Source organism: Heteronotia binoei, unplaced genomic scaffold, assembly GCF_032191835.1.
Source record: "Heteronotia binoei isolate CCM8104 ecotype False Entrance Well unplaced genomic scaffold, APGP_CSIRO_Hbin_v1 ptg001202l, whole genome shotgun sequence".
NCBI lineage: Eukaryota > Metazoa > Chordata > Lepidosauria > Squamata > Gekkonidae > Heteronotia > Heteronotia binoei.
The window spans coordinates 3,646-20,104 of NW_026800203.1; the positions used below are offsets into that span (position 1 = coordinate 3,646).

The window sequence follows — 16,459 nt, forward strand, 5'->3', positions numbered from 1 at the left end:
ACCCTTCAGTTGACGATTCTCCAAGCTAAAGAGCCCCAAGCGTTTCAACCTTTCTTCATAGAGAAAGTGTTCCAAACCTTTAATCATTCTAGTTGCCCTTTTCTGGACTTTTCCCAGTGCTATAATATCCTTTTTGAGGTGTGGTGAATGAATGTGGGAAAAAGTCTAAAAGATGCATCAAATTGGTTGTGCTGAAAACATTGAGGTCAGCAGGGAAAGGCAGCTCCCGTCTCGGATGAAAGGAGCGTGGTAACGGCTGGGGACAAGTGAGAATTAACATTGGGGGCAAAATTCTGGTTGCCTTTACTTTCCAGGTTTGATGTCACGAGGAGAGGAAAACCTGAAGAGTCCGAGGACGACTTTTCGGATCTTCTTGGTCCTCACTCCATAGATAATGGGGTTCATCATGGGCGGGACCAGGACATAGATGTTGGCCACAATGATATGGAGGGAGAGACCAATGCTGTGACCGAAACGGTGGGTCAGGAACGAGAAGAATGCCGGCGTGTAGGACACTAGGATGACGCAGACGTGGGAGCCGCAGGTACCCAGGGATTTGATCCGGGCCTTCTTGGAGGGAAGCCGGAAGACAGTCCGCAAGATCAGGATGTAGGATAGGACAATAAGGATGAAATCCAGCCCTCCGGTCAGGAAGGCAACAGTCAGACTGTAGGTTTTGGTCGCTTGGGTGTCGGCACAGGTCAGTTTCACCAGGGCCATGAACTCGCAGTAGGTGTGGGAGATGATGTTGCCTTTGCAGTACGGCAGTCCTCTCAGCAGGAAGGGGTGGGGGCAGAGCAGCACTGCTCCACGGATGACGACCACCAGGCCTATTTTTGCGATGACAGCATTGGTCAAGATGCTGGAGTGTCTCAGGGGGTTGCAAATGGCCACGTAGCGGTCAAAGGCCATGGCAGCAAAGAACCCGGACTCCATGGTGGAGACGGAATGGATCAGGAACACCTGGGCCAGGCAGGCATCGGCTCGGATGACTCTCTGTCGAAACCAGAAGATGCTCAAGATTTTGGGCAAGGTGGTAGTGGAGACCACCAAGTCAGCCACAGCCAGCATGGCCAGGAAGAGGTACATGGGCTCGTGGAGGCTGGGCTCGGTCTTGACGACCCCCAGGAGGAGACAGTTCCCAAGAAGAGAGAAGATGTAGATGGAGCAGAAGGGGATGGAGATCCAGACATGGAAAGCTTCCAGGCCTGGGATCCCGACAAGGACGAAGGTGGAGGGGTGGAGGAAAGTCCAGTTAGCAGCTGACATTATGGGCTTCAGGGAGTGGCTCTGTCAGTTCTGGATTATGGCAGTTCTCTTTATCCTGAAAACAAGGGCAGAGTTAGGAGAGACAGAGATCAGCTGCAGGAGCAGCCATATTAGCTCCCATCCATCTACCCTCAGGCGGTGTCATGAACCACAGAATCCTAGAGTTGGAAGGGACCTCCAGGGTCATCTAGTCCGACCCCCTGCACAAGGCAGGAGAATCACAAGGACCTCCCTCTAAATCCACAGGATCAGCCTTGCTGTCAGAGGGCCATCGAGCCTCTGTTGAAAAACCTCCAAGGAAGGAGAGCCCACCACCTCCAGAGGAAGCCTGTTCCACTGAGGAACCGCTCTATCAGAATCATAGAATCATAGAGCTGGAAGGGATCTCCAGGGCCATCTAGTCCAACCCCTGCACAAGGCAGGAAACTCACAAACACCTCCCCCTAAATTCACAGGAACCTCATTGCTGTCAGATGGCCATCTAGCCTCTGTTGAAAAGCCTCAAAGGAGAATCATAGAATCCTAGAATCTCTCAGAGCTGATCCTCCCAAGAGCCGTTTCTGTCAGAGCTCCCTCAGCCCCACCTACCTCACAGGGTCTCTGTTGTGGGGAAAGGAGAATGTAAACCCTTCGGAGACTCTGAGTGAAGGGCAGGGCAGAATCCTAGAATCATAGAACTGGAAGGGACCTCTGGGGTCATCTAGTCCAGCCCCCTGCACAATGCAGGAAATTCACAAACACCTCCCCCTAAATTCACAGAATCTTCATTGCTGTCAAGTGACCATCTAGCTTCTGCTTAAAAACCTCCAAGGAAGGAGAGCCCACCACCTCCAGAGGAAGCCTGTTCCACTGAGGAACTGCTCTTAACAGTCACAGAATCCTAGAGTTGGAAGGGACCTCCAGGGTCATCTAGTCCAACCCCCTGCACAATGCAGGAAACTCACAAACGCCTCCCCCTAAATTCACAGGATCCACATGGAGTTGATGGAGAGCTACAAGCAGAGAAGGGAGGCAGCCCAGAAGACGGGTCTTTGGAGCATTAAGGAAGCCCCTGAGAACTGCTGCCGCTAACCCATTCGGGGTGAAAGCCAGACTTTATTTGCTGAGTGTGGCAGAATTTATTTTGGGTTGGCCCTCTTTATGATTTTGGCTGCAGTAGCTCTTGCGAAATGGGCACTAAGAGCTCTTCAGCTCTAAGCTCTTCAAACACCTGAAGCCTCTATATTTGTCTCGGAGAAAAGCTAAAGTGGGGAATCTGGGTTAGTGTGCAGAAGTTCATAAGCTGTCTCAGGACAGGAAAGGCCTTATATGGTATGGCCCTTATTTGGTATTTGCTGGAAGCCATTTGCAAAAGTAGGTTAAAGGCAGAAGTGAACTGAGGGCAACGTTTTGAGTTGTTGACATTAAAACGCAGCCGAAGTTTTCTGGAATGCATAAACATCTGATACTCTCTGATACGACAGAGATGGTGAGATGGGTTCAAGCCTTTACAAGCCCTGGGCTTTTGAGCAAAGGGTGCTGGTGGGATGGAGAGGCAGGGACCTCCATGCGGCTCAGCTCCAAAATTAAGAAGCCTTTGTTAATTTCAAGTCTGATCTGAATAGAGTCAGGGGACTGTCCCTAGGCTGGTCAGGTCAGACAAATGGGACTTCGAGAGCCAGTTTGGTGTAGTGGTTAAGTGTGCGGACTCTTATCTGGGAGAACCGGGTTTGATTCCCCACTCCTCCACTTGCACCTGCTGGAATGGCCTTGGGTCAGCCATAGCTCTGGCAGAGGTTGTCCTTGAAAGGGCAGCTGCTGTGAGAGTCCTCTCCGCCCCACCCACCTCACAGGGTGTCTGTTGTGGGGGAGGAAGGGAAAGGAGATTGTGAGCCACTCTGAGACTCTTCAGAGTGGAGGGCGGGATATAAATCCAATATCTTCTTCATCTTCTTCTTCGATTTTAAATGGGGAAATGTAGACTAATACGTGAAGTCCCTGTTGGGACTTTTATATATTTAGATAGATAGATAGATAGATAGATAGATAGATAGATAGATAGATAGATAGATAGATAGATAGATAGATAGATAGATAGATAGATAGATAGATAGATAGATAGATAGATATAGATATAGATATATGCTCTCTGATTTATTGTGGAACTATGCTTTATGCTTGACTGAATTCTAACTGTGTAACTGTTTTCTGAAATGTACTTATGTTTTGCTTTTCTATCCATATATTTGAAGCCTTCTGTCTAAAGGAGAAACTTGGAGTCTAATAAACTGTTTTGCTTTCCTAAACTTGGAGTCTAATAAAGTTTATCTATGAGGTCTTAAAACTTATTAGTGAGTATGTATTAGCCTTCTAGCGGCCCCGTGGCGCAGAGTGGTAAAGCAGCAGTACTGCAGTACTGTGATCTGAACTCTCTGCTCATGACCTGAGTTCGATCCCGGCGGAAGCTGGTTCGGGTAGCCGGCCCAAGGCTGACTCAGCTTTCCATCCTTCCGTGGTCAGTAAAATGGGTCCCCAGCTTGCTGGGGGGGGAAGTGTGGAGGACTGCGGAAGGCAAGGGCAAACCACCCCGTGAAAAGTCTGCCGTGAAAACGTTGTGAAAGCATCGTCCCCCCAGAGTCGGAAATGACTGGTGCTTGCACAGGGGACCTTTCCTTTCCATTAGCCTTCTGATAACTGCAGGTTTGTTTTGGTAACTGCAGGTTTTGGGTTTGTGTTGCTGGGTGACAAGAAAAAAATCTGGCAACACTGAGAAAAGACCTGGAGGTCTGTGGCAGAACAGCTCGATTTGAGTATAATGGTAGCTTTGTAGACACCTGCTAGAATATCTTGTTGGTGTCTAATGTATTGCTAGACTCAAACAGAACCACAGAATCACAGAGTTGGAAGGGGCCTCCAGAGTCATCTAGTCCAGCCTCCTGCTCAGTGCAGGAAACTCACAAGTCCTTCTTCCCACACACCCCCAGCGACTCCTGCTCCACATCCAAAAGAGAGCGAAAAACCCTCCAGGATCCCCGGCCAAACTGACCTGGAGAAAAATTTGCTGCCTGGCCTCAAAGTGTCAATCAGCATTTCCCTGGATGTGTTCTTTGGTTGATACAACCCAAAATCGCATTTGCCTTTTTAGCTACCACATCACACTGCTCACTCATGTTCAATGTAGGGCCCTCTATGACTCCTAGATCCTTCTCACACATCCTACTGCCAAGACAAGACTCCCCCATCCTATAATGATGCATTTGGTTTTTCCTACCTAAATGCAAAACTTTACATTTGTCCCGGTCAAAATTCATTTTATTTGTTCCAGCCCAGTTTTCCAGCCTGTCAAGGTTATCCTGGATCCTGTTTGTCTTCTACTGTATTTGCGACCCCTCCCAATTTCATATCATCTGCAAATTTAATAAGCATTCCCTCTGTTCTTTCATCCAAATCATTTATCTTTCAAACCTACCTATCTGTTCTGTTGCATATCCAAAGAGCCAATGGGATGCCATGAACATGGGCTCAAAGCTCCCCTCCCCTCCCTGCTCCCACTGCAGCATCCCCTGGAATGTGGTCCCTGTGACCACTGACATTTCCCCCCACCCACCCAAAGAGGAACCCTTCTGACCTGCCCATGGAAGCTGGGTGACCTTAGGTCCATCACAGACTCTCAACCGGACCTACCTCATAGGTTTGTTGTGAGGAAACGGCGCTCTAAGCTGTTTTAAGTGCCAACTGGGGATAAAAGCAGGGCATAAACAAACACAAGTGAATAAATGCAGGTGTCAAGCATGGTGACATTCCATTGATAATTGATTGCTTTAGGGTCCTGCCTAACTTGGTCTGTGAAGTATTATGGAGGATCCAACTTTGCTAGCTTGTTATTCTTTCCCTTTCCCCCGTCTTGGTTTATGGCTTATAATAATAAGTAGTGAGAACTGAAACCAAGTAATCAGCACCTTCCCATACATTCATGTAAGGGAGTACGAGCCATGTGGGGAAAGCAAGGACGCCGTCCTGATAACACTATGGGAGTGTAGACATTTATGATAGTTTATGTGTGAATGCTACCCCACAACCCCATCCCTTGGAATCCTTTTGAAGTAAGCCTTAAAAGTATTGTATCAATGTATTGGCCGCATTACTCTCAAGAACCTGTTACACCAAAGTATTAGTCTATCAATAAACATAGTCTTTGTATCAACTTTGACTCGTCATTGAACCCGCATGCTTGACAGCAGGTGGCAGCTATTGGGACTCTGAATGCATGAAGGAGTCTTTGTGTGGACTCTCTGGTTCTACTCATCTCTCCAAGGCTGGTCAGCCAACGGTTCCATGTAGCTCTTCCAGGAGGCCTGGTCAGAAGTCTCATTCCTCCATTTTGGCTCTATCCGTGTCCTCCTGATACTTTTATCCATGTCCTTCTCTCTCTCTCTCTCAGAACACCACAGATTCAGTACTTATCAGGGAGTGGATGGGATGGAGAAGAACAGACGTACATTGGCACAAAAGCTTGAGTGCAGAACATGACGATGATAATGATATTGGGTTTGTATCCCGCCCTCCACTCCGAACCTCAGAGTCTCAGAGCGGCTCACAATCTCCTTTATCTTCCTCCCCCACAACAGACACTTTGTGAGGTAGGTGGGGCTGAGAGAGCTCTCCCAGAAGCTGCCCTTTCAAGGACAACTCCTACGCCAGCTATAGCTGACCCAAGGCCATTTCAGCAGCTGCAAGTGAAGGAGTGGGGAATCAAACCCAGTTCTCCCAGATAAGAGAGCTCTGGCTGACCCAAGGCCATTCCAGCAGCTGCAAGTGGAGGAGTGGGGAATCAAACCCGGTTCTCCCAGATAAGAGAGCTCTGGCTGACCCAAGGCCATTCCAGCAGCTGCAAGTGGAGGAGTGGGGAATCAAACCCGGTTCTCCCAGAAAAGAGAGCTCTGGCTGACCCAAGGCCATTCCAGCAGCTGCAAGAGGAGGAGTGGGGAATCAAACCCGATTCTCCCAGATAAGAGAGCTCTGGCTGACCCAAGGCCATTCCAGCAGCTGCAAGAGGAGGAGTGGGGAATCAAACCCGGTTCTCCCAGATAAGAGAGCTCTGGCTGACCCAAGGCCATTCCAGCAGCTGCAAGTGGAGGAGTGGGGAATCAAACCCGGTTCTCCCAGATAAGAGAGCTCTGGCTGACCCAAGGCCATTCCAGCAGCTGCAAGTGGAGGAGTGGGGAATCAAACCCGGTTCTCCCAGATAAGAGAGCTCTGGCTGACCCAAGGCCATTCCAGCAGCTGCAAGTGGAGGAGTGGGGAATCAAACCCGGTTCTCCCAGATAAGAGAGCTCTGGCTGACCCAAGGCCATTCCAGCAGCTGCAAGAGGAGGAGTGGGGAATCAAACCCGGTTCTCCCAGATAAGAGAGCTCTGGCTGACCCAAGGCCATTCCAGCAGCTGCAAGTGGAGGAGTGGGGAATCAAACCCGGTTCTCCCAGATAAGAGAGCTCTGGCTGACCCAAGGCCATTCCAGCAGCTGCAAGTGGAGGAGTGGGGAATCAAACCCCGTTCTCCCAGATAAGAGAGCTCTGGCTGACCCAAGGCCATTCCAGCAGCTGCAAGTGGAGGAGTGGGGAATCAAACCCGATTCTCCCAGATAAGAGAGCTCTGGCTGACCCAAGGCCATTCCAGCAGCTGCAAGAGGAGGAGTGGGGAATCAAACCCGGTTCTCCCAGATAAGAGAGCTCTGGCTGACCCAAGGCCATTCCAGCAGCTGCAAGTGGAGGAGTGGGGAATCAAACCCGGTTCTCCCAGATAAGAGAGCTCTGGCTGACCCAAGGCCATTCCAGCAGCTGCAAGTGGAGGAGTGGGGAATCAAACCCGGTTCTCCCAGATAAGAGAGCTCTGGCTGACCCAAGGCCATTCCAGCTGCTGCAAGTGGAGGAGTGGGGAATCAAACCCGGTTCTCCCAGATAAGAGTCTGCACACTTAACGACTACACCAAACTGGCTCATGATGCACCAAGCTTCGAACATTATTTTTTGGTGGTCCTAATGGCTAGATCTAAGAACTCATTGAATGTGTTTTTATCCATGATGGATTTAGAGGGAAACTCATGTTGAAGGGCTGGTCCATGGGAGGAGATGAAAGCCTGAAGAGCACACTCTGCCCATGCTCAAAGAACTCATGGATCCTGCAAGCCAGCAAAATCTGAATCTCCTTTCTAACAGGCCTTTTTCGCCAACATCATCATAACACTCTGTACTCTTGATATGCCTTCTTTGCTTTGGTGTGACTTGATTTCATTCAGATTTTGAGTCCAGGGGCACCTTTAAGACCAAGAAAAAATTATTCAAGGTATGAGCTTTCAGGTGCACGCACACTTCCTCAGATACTTTGAAATGGAAGTGAATGTTTCATATATTTATATAGGCAGATACCTTTACACAGGTGAACAGCAAATTAGCATACAACTTAATGAAGATGTTTTGACATATGCAAAGACTAAATAGCAATAACTAGGGGAGAGATGGTGGCTCAGTGGTAGTGTCAAGTCTGGCTTGAACTCTGGCTCACTCAAAGAGCATGCTGGGTAGAACCAAAGTGTAACCAAATGCTGCTAGCTAGCTCTCCCCTGTTCCCCCCTCCCTTCCGTAGAGAATGTCCCTGCTTTGAAATGGTGATGTGTGAAAAGTCTTATCTGAACCTTCTCAGCTCAGGCTCCAGGGAGACAGGAAGCCTGGAGTACCAAGGCCGTGGGCCTCTAATCAACATGAGAATGTATTAGTAACATCTATGTGTGAATGTTCCCTTTGCTAGATTCCCTGGCCCGTAGGAATCCCTTTGAAGTGTTCCTTATATGCAATGTATCTATTATACGGTCTTCAGTCTTTTCAAGCTCTGGCCAAGGCCGCAAGTAACCAGTATCAATAAACTAGTTCTTTGTATCTACATTGACTCGTTATTGAATCTGCAGACTTGACATGCTTGGTAAGCAGAAGGTCCCCGGTTCAGTCCCCGGCATCTCCACTTAAAAGAACCAGGTGGGAGGTAATGTGAAAGACTTTTTAGGGATGGTTGCTCAGTGGCAGAGCATCTGCTTGGTAAGCAGAAGGTCCCAGGTTCGATCCCCAGCATCTCCAACTCAAAAGGGTCCAGGCAAGTAGGTGTGAAAAACCTCAGCTGGAGGCCCTGGAGAGCCATGAATGGGGCTATGGCTCAGTGGTAGAGCACCTGCTTGGTAAGCAGAAGGTCCCAGGTTCAATCCCCGGCATCTCCAACTCAAAAGGGTCCAGGCAAGGAGGCGTGAAGAACCTCAGCTTGAGACCCTGAAGAGCTGCTGCCAGTCTGAGTAGACAAGACTGACTTGGATGGACCCAGGGGGGTCTGATTCAGTAGAAGGCAGCTTCAGATGTTCACAAATAAGTAACTGGGAATAAGGAAACAACTTCAGCCTCCTTTTATGGGGAGGGATGGTGGCTCAGTGGTAGAGCATTTGCTTGGGAAGCAGAAGGTCCCAGGTTCAATCCCCAGCATCTCCAACTAAAAAGGGTCCAGGCAAGGAGGCATGAAGAACCTCAGATGGAGACCCTGGAGAGTCATGAATGGGGCTGTGGCTCAGTGGTAGAGCATCTGCTTGGTAAGCAGAAGGTCCCAGGTTCAATCCCCGGCATCTCCAACTAAAAAGGGTCCAGGCAAGGAGGTGTGAAGAACCTCAGATGGAGACTGTGGAGAGCCATGAATGGGGCTGTGGCTCAGTGGTAGAGCATCTGCATGATAAGCAGAAGGTCCCAGGTTCAATCCCCAGCATCTCCAACTAAAAAGGATCCAGGCAAGTAGGTGTGAAAAACCTCAGCTGGAGGCCCTGGAGAGCCATGAATGGGGCTGTGGCTCAGTGGTAGAGCATCTGCTTGGGAAGCAGAAGGTCCCAGGTTCAATCCCCGGCATCTCCAACTAAAAAGGGTCCAGGCAAATAGGCGTAGAAAACTCAGTCTGAGACCCTGGAGAGCCATGAATGGGGCTGTGGCTCAGTGGTAGAGCATCTGCTTGGGAAGCAAAAGGTCCCAGGTTCAATCCCCGGCATCTCCAACTAAAAAGGGTCCAGGCAAATAGGCGTGGAAAACTCAGTCTGAGACCCTGGAGAGCCACTGCCAGTTTGAGTAGACAATACTGACTTTGATGGACCGAGGGTCTGATTCAGTAGAAGGCAGCTTCATATGTTCAATAACAAACTAAGGTTATAAGTCACAGTAGGTTTGGATGCAGTTATGGGGGAAGCAGTGGACCAATAAATATATGCAAGCAGGAGCACCAGGAAGCTCATACCCTGAAGAAACTTTTCTTGGTCTTCCGGGTGCCTGACTGGACTCAAACTTTGTCCTTCTGCTTCAGAAAACACGGCTGCCCACCTGGATCTTTCTTGATTCCATTTCAGTCCCTGTCTAGCCAGGAGTGAGTCAGAGCTCGGTCCTAAACCCTGAGAGGAGGGGCAGGTTTGCTGTCTCGGAGTATCCAAAGGGCTGTCCCTTCAAGGAGGGCAGCGAACTGTTCCTGTCGGCAGCAGAGGAGAGGACTCACAACCATGGGTCTAAATGAAGGGTGGGAAGGTACCAGATGGCTATTTGGAAAGCAATTTTGGACAGCTAGAGTAGTCCAATGGAATGGGCTGACTAGGGAGGTGGTGAGGGTCTCCAGCTGAGGTTTTTCACCCTACTTGCCTGGACCCTTTTTAGTTTAGTTTCAGCTGCCCTGAGCCCATTAGGGGAGGGCAGGATAAATCTGATAAAATAAAATAAAAATAGTTGGAGATGCCAAGGATTGAACATGGGACATTCTGTTTACCAAGCAGATGCTCTGCCACTGAGCCACCATCCCTCCCCAACATATATGAACATCTGAAGCTGCCTTCTACTGAATCAGACCCCACCCCCCGGGTCCATCAAAGTCAATCTTGTCTACTCAGACTGGCAGAGGCTCTCCATGGTCTCAAGCTGAGGTTTTCCATGCCTACTTGCCTGGACCCTTTTCAGTTGGAGATGCCGGGGATTGAACCTGGGACCTTCAGCTTACATATGAACATATGATGCTGCCTTATACTGACTCAGACCCCCCTCGATCCATCAAAGTCAGTCTTGTCTACTCAGACTGGCTCTCCAGGGTCTCAAGCTGAGGTTTTTCCCGCCTACTTGCCTGGACCCTTTTCAGTTGGAGATGCCGGGAATTGAACCTGGGACCTTCTGCTTACCAAGCAGATGCTCTACCACTAAGCCACTGCCCCTCTCTCAGTAGATTCTTGCTACTCTGACCCATTTCTCAGATATGTAGGATTTCCCTCCTTGACATTTTGCTCCATACTCTGAGCTGTCCCATGTCTGAGACCCGCCACAAAAGAAATACCCTGGTAGACACAGACTCTCCGCCTCCCCTCCCCTTTCCCCACTGGTCACCTCTCATCTGCAGATGGCCCGAATGGTCCTCCTCCTGCCTCTACCTGTTCCTGGGTCAGCAGAAGAGGAGGATGGTTCCTTGTGGCCGTCGCCAGGCAGACGGCAGGAGGGCGCCCAGGGAAAGAGGCCGGCAGCTGCTCATCCGGGGAGGTTTATGCTTCTTGATGGGGAAGAAGGGAACTCCCAGCAGGGTGACAGAATCAGCTGAGAATAGCCACACACGATGGAGCTCACACACACACACCGGGACTGCCAGTGGGGGAGAGGAGAAGATTGAACAAGAAGTCACACTGACCTGGATGGACCAGCTTTGCTTGATCCAGTGTCCTGGCCCCACTGATGGACCTCCTGATGGCACCTGGGGTTTTTTTGCTCCTGTGTGACACAGAGTGTTGGTGGATTGGATGGGCTGTTGGCCTGATCCAACAGGGCTTCTCTTATGTTCTTATGTCTGGGGCAGTGATTCTCTGTATTCTCGGTGCTTGGGGGAGCACAGCGGGAGGGCTTATAGTGTCCTGGTCCCACTGATGGACCTCCTGACGGCACCTGGGTTTTTTGGCCACTGTGTGACACAGAGTGTTGGACTGGATGGGCCATTGGCCTGATCCAACAGGGTTTCTCTTATGTTCTTATGTGACACAGAGTGTTGGACTGGAGGGGCCATTGGCCTGATCCAGCAGGGCTTTTCTTATGTGACACAGAGTGTTGGACTGGAGGGGCCACTGGCCTGATCCAACAGGGCTTCTCTTATGTTCTTATGTGACACAGAGTGTTGGACTGGATGGGCCATTGGCCTGATCCAACAGGGCTTCTCTTATGTTCTTATGTGACACAGAGTGTTGGACTGGATGGGCCATTGGCCTGATCCAACAGGGCTTCTCTTATGCTCTTATGTGACACAGAGTGTTGGACTGGATGGGCCATTGGCCTGATCCAACAGGTCTTCTCTTATGTCCTTATGTGACACAGAGTGTTGGACTGGATGGGCCATTGGCCTGATCCAACAGGGCTTCTCTTATGTTCTTATGTGACACAGAGTGTTGGACTGGAGTGGCCACTGGCCTGATCCAACAGGGCTTCTCTTATGCTCTTATGTGACACAGAGTGTTGGACTGGAGGGGCCATTGGCCTGATCCAACAGGGCTTCTCTTATGTTCTTATGAGACACAGAGTGTTGGACTGGATGGGCCATTGGCCTGATCCAACATGGCTTCTCTTATGCTCTTATGTGACACAGAGTGTTGGACTGGAGGGGCCATTGGCCTGATCCAACAGGGCTTCTCTTATGCTCTTATGTGACACAGAGTGTTGGACTGGAGGGGCCATTGGCCTGATCCAACAGGGCTTCTCTTATGTTCTTATGAGACACAGAGTGTTGGACTGGATGGGCCATTGGCCTGATCCAACATGGCTTCTCTTATGCTCTTATGTGACACAGAGTGTTGGACTGGAGGGGCCATTGGCCTGATCCAACAGGGCTTCTCTTATGTTCTTATGAGACACAGAGTGTTGGACTGGATGGGCCATTGGCCTGATCCAACAGGGCTTCTCTTATGTTCTTATGTGACACAGAGTGTTGGACTGGATGGGCCATTGGCCTGATCCAACAGGTCTTCTCTTATGTCCTTATGTGACACAGAGTGTTGGACTGGATGGGCCATTGGCCTGATCCAACAGGGCTTCTCTTATGTTCTTATGTGACACAGAGTGTTGGACTGGATGGGCCATTGGCCTGATCCAACAGGTCTTCTCTTATGTCCTTATGTGACACAGAGTGTTGGACTGGATGGGCCATTGGCCTGATCCAACAGGGCTTCTCTTATGTTCTTATGTGACACAGAGTGTTGGACTGGAGTGGCCACTGGCCTGATCCAACAGGGCTTCTCTTATGCTCTTATGTGACACAGAGTGTTGGACTGGAGGGGCCATTGGCCTGATCCAACAGGGCTTCTCTTATGTTCTTATGAGACACAGAGTGTTGGACTGGATGGGCCATTGGCCTGATCCAACAGGGCTTCTCTTATGCTCTTATGTGACACAGAGTGTTGGACTGGAGGGGCCATTGGCCTGATCCAACAGGTCTTCTCTTATGTCCTTATGTGACACAGAGTGTTGGACTGGATGGGCCATTGGCCTGATCCAACAGGGCTTCTCTTATGTTCTTATGTGACACAGAGTGTTGGACTGGAGTGGCCACTGGCCTGATCCAACAGGGCTTCTCTTATGTCCTTATGTGACACAGAGTGTTGGACTGGAGGGGCCATTGGCCTGATCCAACAGGGCTTCTCTTATGTTCTTATGAGACACAGAGTGTTGGACTGGATGGGCCATTGGCCTGATCCAACATGGCTTCTCTTATGCTCTTATGTGACACAGAGTGTTGGACTGGAGGGGCCATTGGCCTGATCCAACAGGGTTTCTCTTATGTTCTTAAGTGACACAGAGTGTTGGACTGGATGGGCCATTGGCCTGATCCAACAGGGCTTCTCTTATGTTCTTATGTGACACAGAGTGTGGGACTGGATGGGCCAGTGGCCTGATCCAACATGGCTTCTCTTATGTCCTTATACACAGCTTCAAGAGTAGACTGGATAAACATATGGAGCAGAGGTCCATCAGTGGCTATTAGCCACAGTGTATTGTTGTAACTCTCTGTCTGGGGCAGAGATGCTCTGTATTCTTGGTGCTTGGAGGGCAATAGTGGGAGGGCTTCTATTGTCCTGGCCCCACTAATGGACCTCCTAATGGACCTCCTAATGGGATCTGGGGGTTCTTTGGCCACTGTGTGAAACAGAATGTTGGACTGTATGGGCCACTGGCCTGATCCAACATGGCTTCTCTTATGTTATTATTCTGGGGGTAAGCTTTTGTGTGTGCACATGCTTTTTCATATACATAGAACAGTGTAAGCTGCATTGTGTTCTATTGGGGAGAAAGGCAAAGAATAAAGCAAATTACTAAAGTTAATTTAACTGGGTGGGTCTGACTCCCAAGCAAAGTCTATATTTAGGTTACTATCTATTTTTTATGTGAAGATCAATGAAAGAGGTAGTGAGGTTTTAAAGCTCTCTGTCCACACACATCTGATAAAGTGGGCTGTAATCCACCAATAAAATCTTGTTATTCTTCTAAAGTGTCTGAGGCATTTGTTTGTTCTTCTTCACTTGCAAAATCTCAATGTTGACACAGCTGTGCAGAAAGCCAAGGTAAAAAGAGAAGGAAGCGCTTCACCCCAAAAGGTTTCATAACAATGATGGAGTGTGTCAACCAGATAGCCACGACAACCAGAAACTCAAGTAGCCATGGCAACCAGAAACTCAACAATCAGGTTCAGAAGAACAACTGGGTGGTATGGATGGTTGTTTACACCTCAGTGATTTCAGCAGGTCCTGTATAACAAAACAAAACAAGAGTCATAAGAACATCAGGGGACTCCCTGCTGGATCAGTCCAGGGAGGGTCCTTCTAGTCCAGCCACCGGTCTCACACAGTGGCCAGCCAGTTCCTCTGGAGGGCCAACAACAGGGCAGGGAGGCTGAGGCCTTCCTCTGAGAAGAACATCAGAAGAGCCTTGCTGGATCAGACCAGAGAGAGTCCATCTAGTCCAGCCTCCTGTCTCACACAGAGGCCAACCAGTTCCTCTGGAGGGCCAACAACAGGGCAGAGAGGCCGAGGCCTTCCCCTGAGGAGAACCTCAGAAGAGTCCTGCTGGGTGAGACCAGGGAGGGTCCATCTAGTCCAGCCTCCTGTCTCACACAGTGGCCAGCCAGTTCCTCTGGAGGGCCAACAACAGGGCAGAGAGGCCGAGGCCTTTCCCTGAGAAGAACATCAGAAGAGCCCTGCTGGGGCAGACCAGTGAGGGTCCATCTAGTCCAGCCTCCTGTCTCACACAGTGGCCAGCCAGTTCCTCTGGAGGGCCAACAACAGGGCAGAGAGGCCGAGGCCTTTCCCTGAGAAGAACATCAGAAGAGCCCTGCTGGGGCAGACCAGTGAGGGTCCATCTAGTCCAGCGTCCTGTCTCACACAGTGGCCACCCAGTTCCTCTGGAGGGCCAATAAAAGGGAAGAGAGGCCAAGCCCTGAGAAGAACCTCAGAAGAGCCCTGCTGGGTCAAACCAGGGAGGGTCCATCTAGTCAGTTTGGTGTAGTGGTTAAGTGTGCGGACTCTTATCTGGGAGAACCAGGTTTGATTCCCCACTCCTCCACTTGCACCTGCTGGAATGGCCTTGGGTCAGCCATAGCTCTGGCAGAGGTTGTCCTTGAAAGGGCAGCTGCTGTGAGAGCCCTCTCCAGCCCCACCCACCTCACAGGGTGTCTGTTGTGGGGGAGGAAGGTAAAGGAGATTGTGAGCCGCTCTGAGACGCTTCGGAGTGGAGGGCGGGATATAAATCCAATATCTTCTTCTTCTTCTAGTCCAACCTCCTGTCTCACATAGGGGCCAGCCAGTTCCTCTGGAGGGCCAACAACAGGGCAGAGAGGCCAAGGCCTTCCCCTGAGAAGAACATCAGAAGAGCCCTGCTGGATCAGACCAGGGAGGGCCCATCTAGTCCAGCCTCCTGTCTCACACAGTGGCCAGCCAGTTCCTCTGGAGGGCCAACAACAGGGCAGAGAGGCTGAGGCCATCCCTTGAGAAGGACATCAGAAAAGCCTGCTGGGTCAGACAATCTAGTCCAGCCTTCTGTCTCACACAGTGGCCAATGTTAATTTCAAGAAATATAGAAGGTGAGGCTGTATCAGTCCCAGAAGGTCACTGCTTGCAAAGGGTTCTCCCCATTCTAGAAGAAGACTCTTCTGCAAAGTAGAAGTGCTGCTGTTATCTTTTAAAAAAATGCCACAAGGGCCTTATCTCAGTTGGGCTTTCCCCCCCTCCCCCCGCCATGCCTGACCAAGTGCCGAGACAGCTGACTTCACAGTTTTGGAAAGGGACAGGTCATTGTGTCTACTCTGGTCCAGGAACTTGTGGTTGGGCTCCCCTGGTCATTGGGGGCATTTTAAATTGAGTAAGTAGTCGTTTCACTGCACCAGCTGTCCCACCAGCCAGGTTGCTGTTCTCCTCTTTTTGTGGATCTCAGACCAAGAGATTTTCTTGACCAAGGTCACTTGGGAAGTCCCGTGCAGCAGTGGGACAGAATCTGGCCCCAATTTCAGAGCTGGAGAACAGGCAGGTCTTCCCTTGGGTTTGGAAATCCAGCCTTTGCTCCCCAGGAGACTGTGATTGCTTGTCTTCTGAAACGGCAGCAGCGGCGTTTTGTTGTGCTCCGCAAGCCCAGCAGCAATGTTCTCGGAGTCTCCTGCCCAGTGGCACGAAGAGCCTCACATCCAGCCCTGCTTTCCCAGAGGACATTCCTTGCAAGTTGTATAAAGATGACTTCATAAATCCTGGCTCTTGCTCTCATGCCCTTCCTCTGTTTGGAAGGCTCTCTGAGCAGCTGTGGCCCGTCACGCCTTACTGGACATGAGTAAGTGGGACAGATCTGCCCCCAGAAACGCTGCTGCTGGTGGAGACTGGCTTCCTGGACTGGGTTGTGTCTACAAGGGGGCTTGCATATGTAGAATAGTTGAGGGACTGAAGAATCTTGGGAAGTTTCTAGCCTAATGGCTGTAGGGATTACCTTCGCGTGGGAACTTGTGCAGTGCGGAGAGGGCTCTGGTTCAGCGGCAGAGTCTTCGCTTTGTTAGCAGAATGTCCCTGGTGGAGCCTCTGCTTGGCATGCAGAAGGTCCCAGGTTCAATCCCCGGGATCTCCAGCTAACAGGACCAGGCAGGAGGGGATGGGAAAGACC

The 16,459-nt window shown here is 50.3% G+C and overlaps 1 protein-coding gene across 1 annotated transcript; it reads right to left on the bottom strand.

Annotated features, from left to right (window-relative positions):
• Positions 1-303: 303 nt before the first annotated feature.
• LOC132590935 (olfactory receptor 52P1-like) lies at positions 304-1,269 on the bottom strand. Its single transcript, XM_060263847.1, has one exon. The coding sequence runs from the start codon at positions 1,267-1,269 to the stop codon at positions 304-306; it is 966 nt and encodes a 321-aa protein (XP_060119830.1).
• Between the last annotated feature and the right edge of the window lie 15,190 nt (positions 1,270-16,459).

Coding starts and splice junctions, on each gene's coding strand:
- LOC132590935 (XM_060263847.1), bottom strand. CDS start 1,269: ATGTCAGCTGCTAACTGGACTTTCCTCCACCCCTCCACCTTCGTCCTT.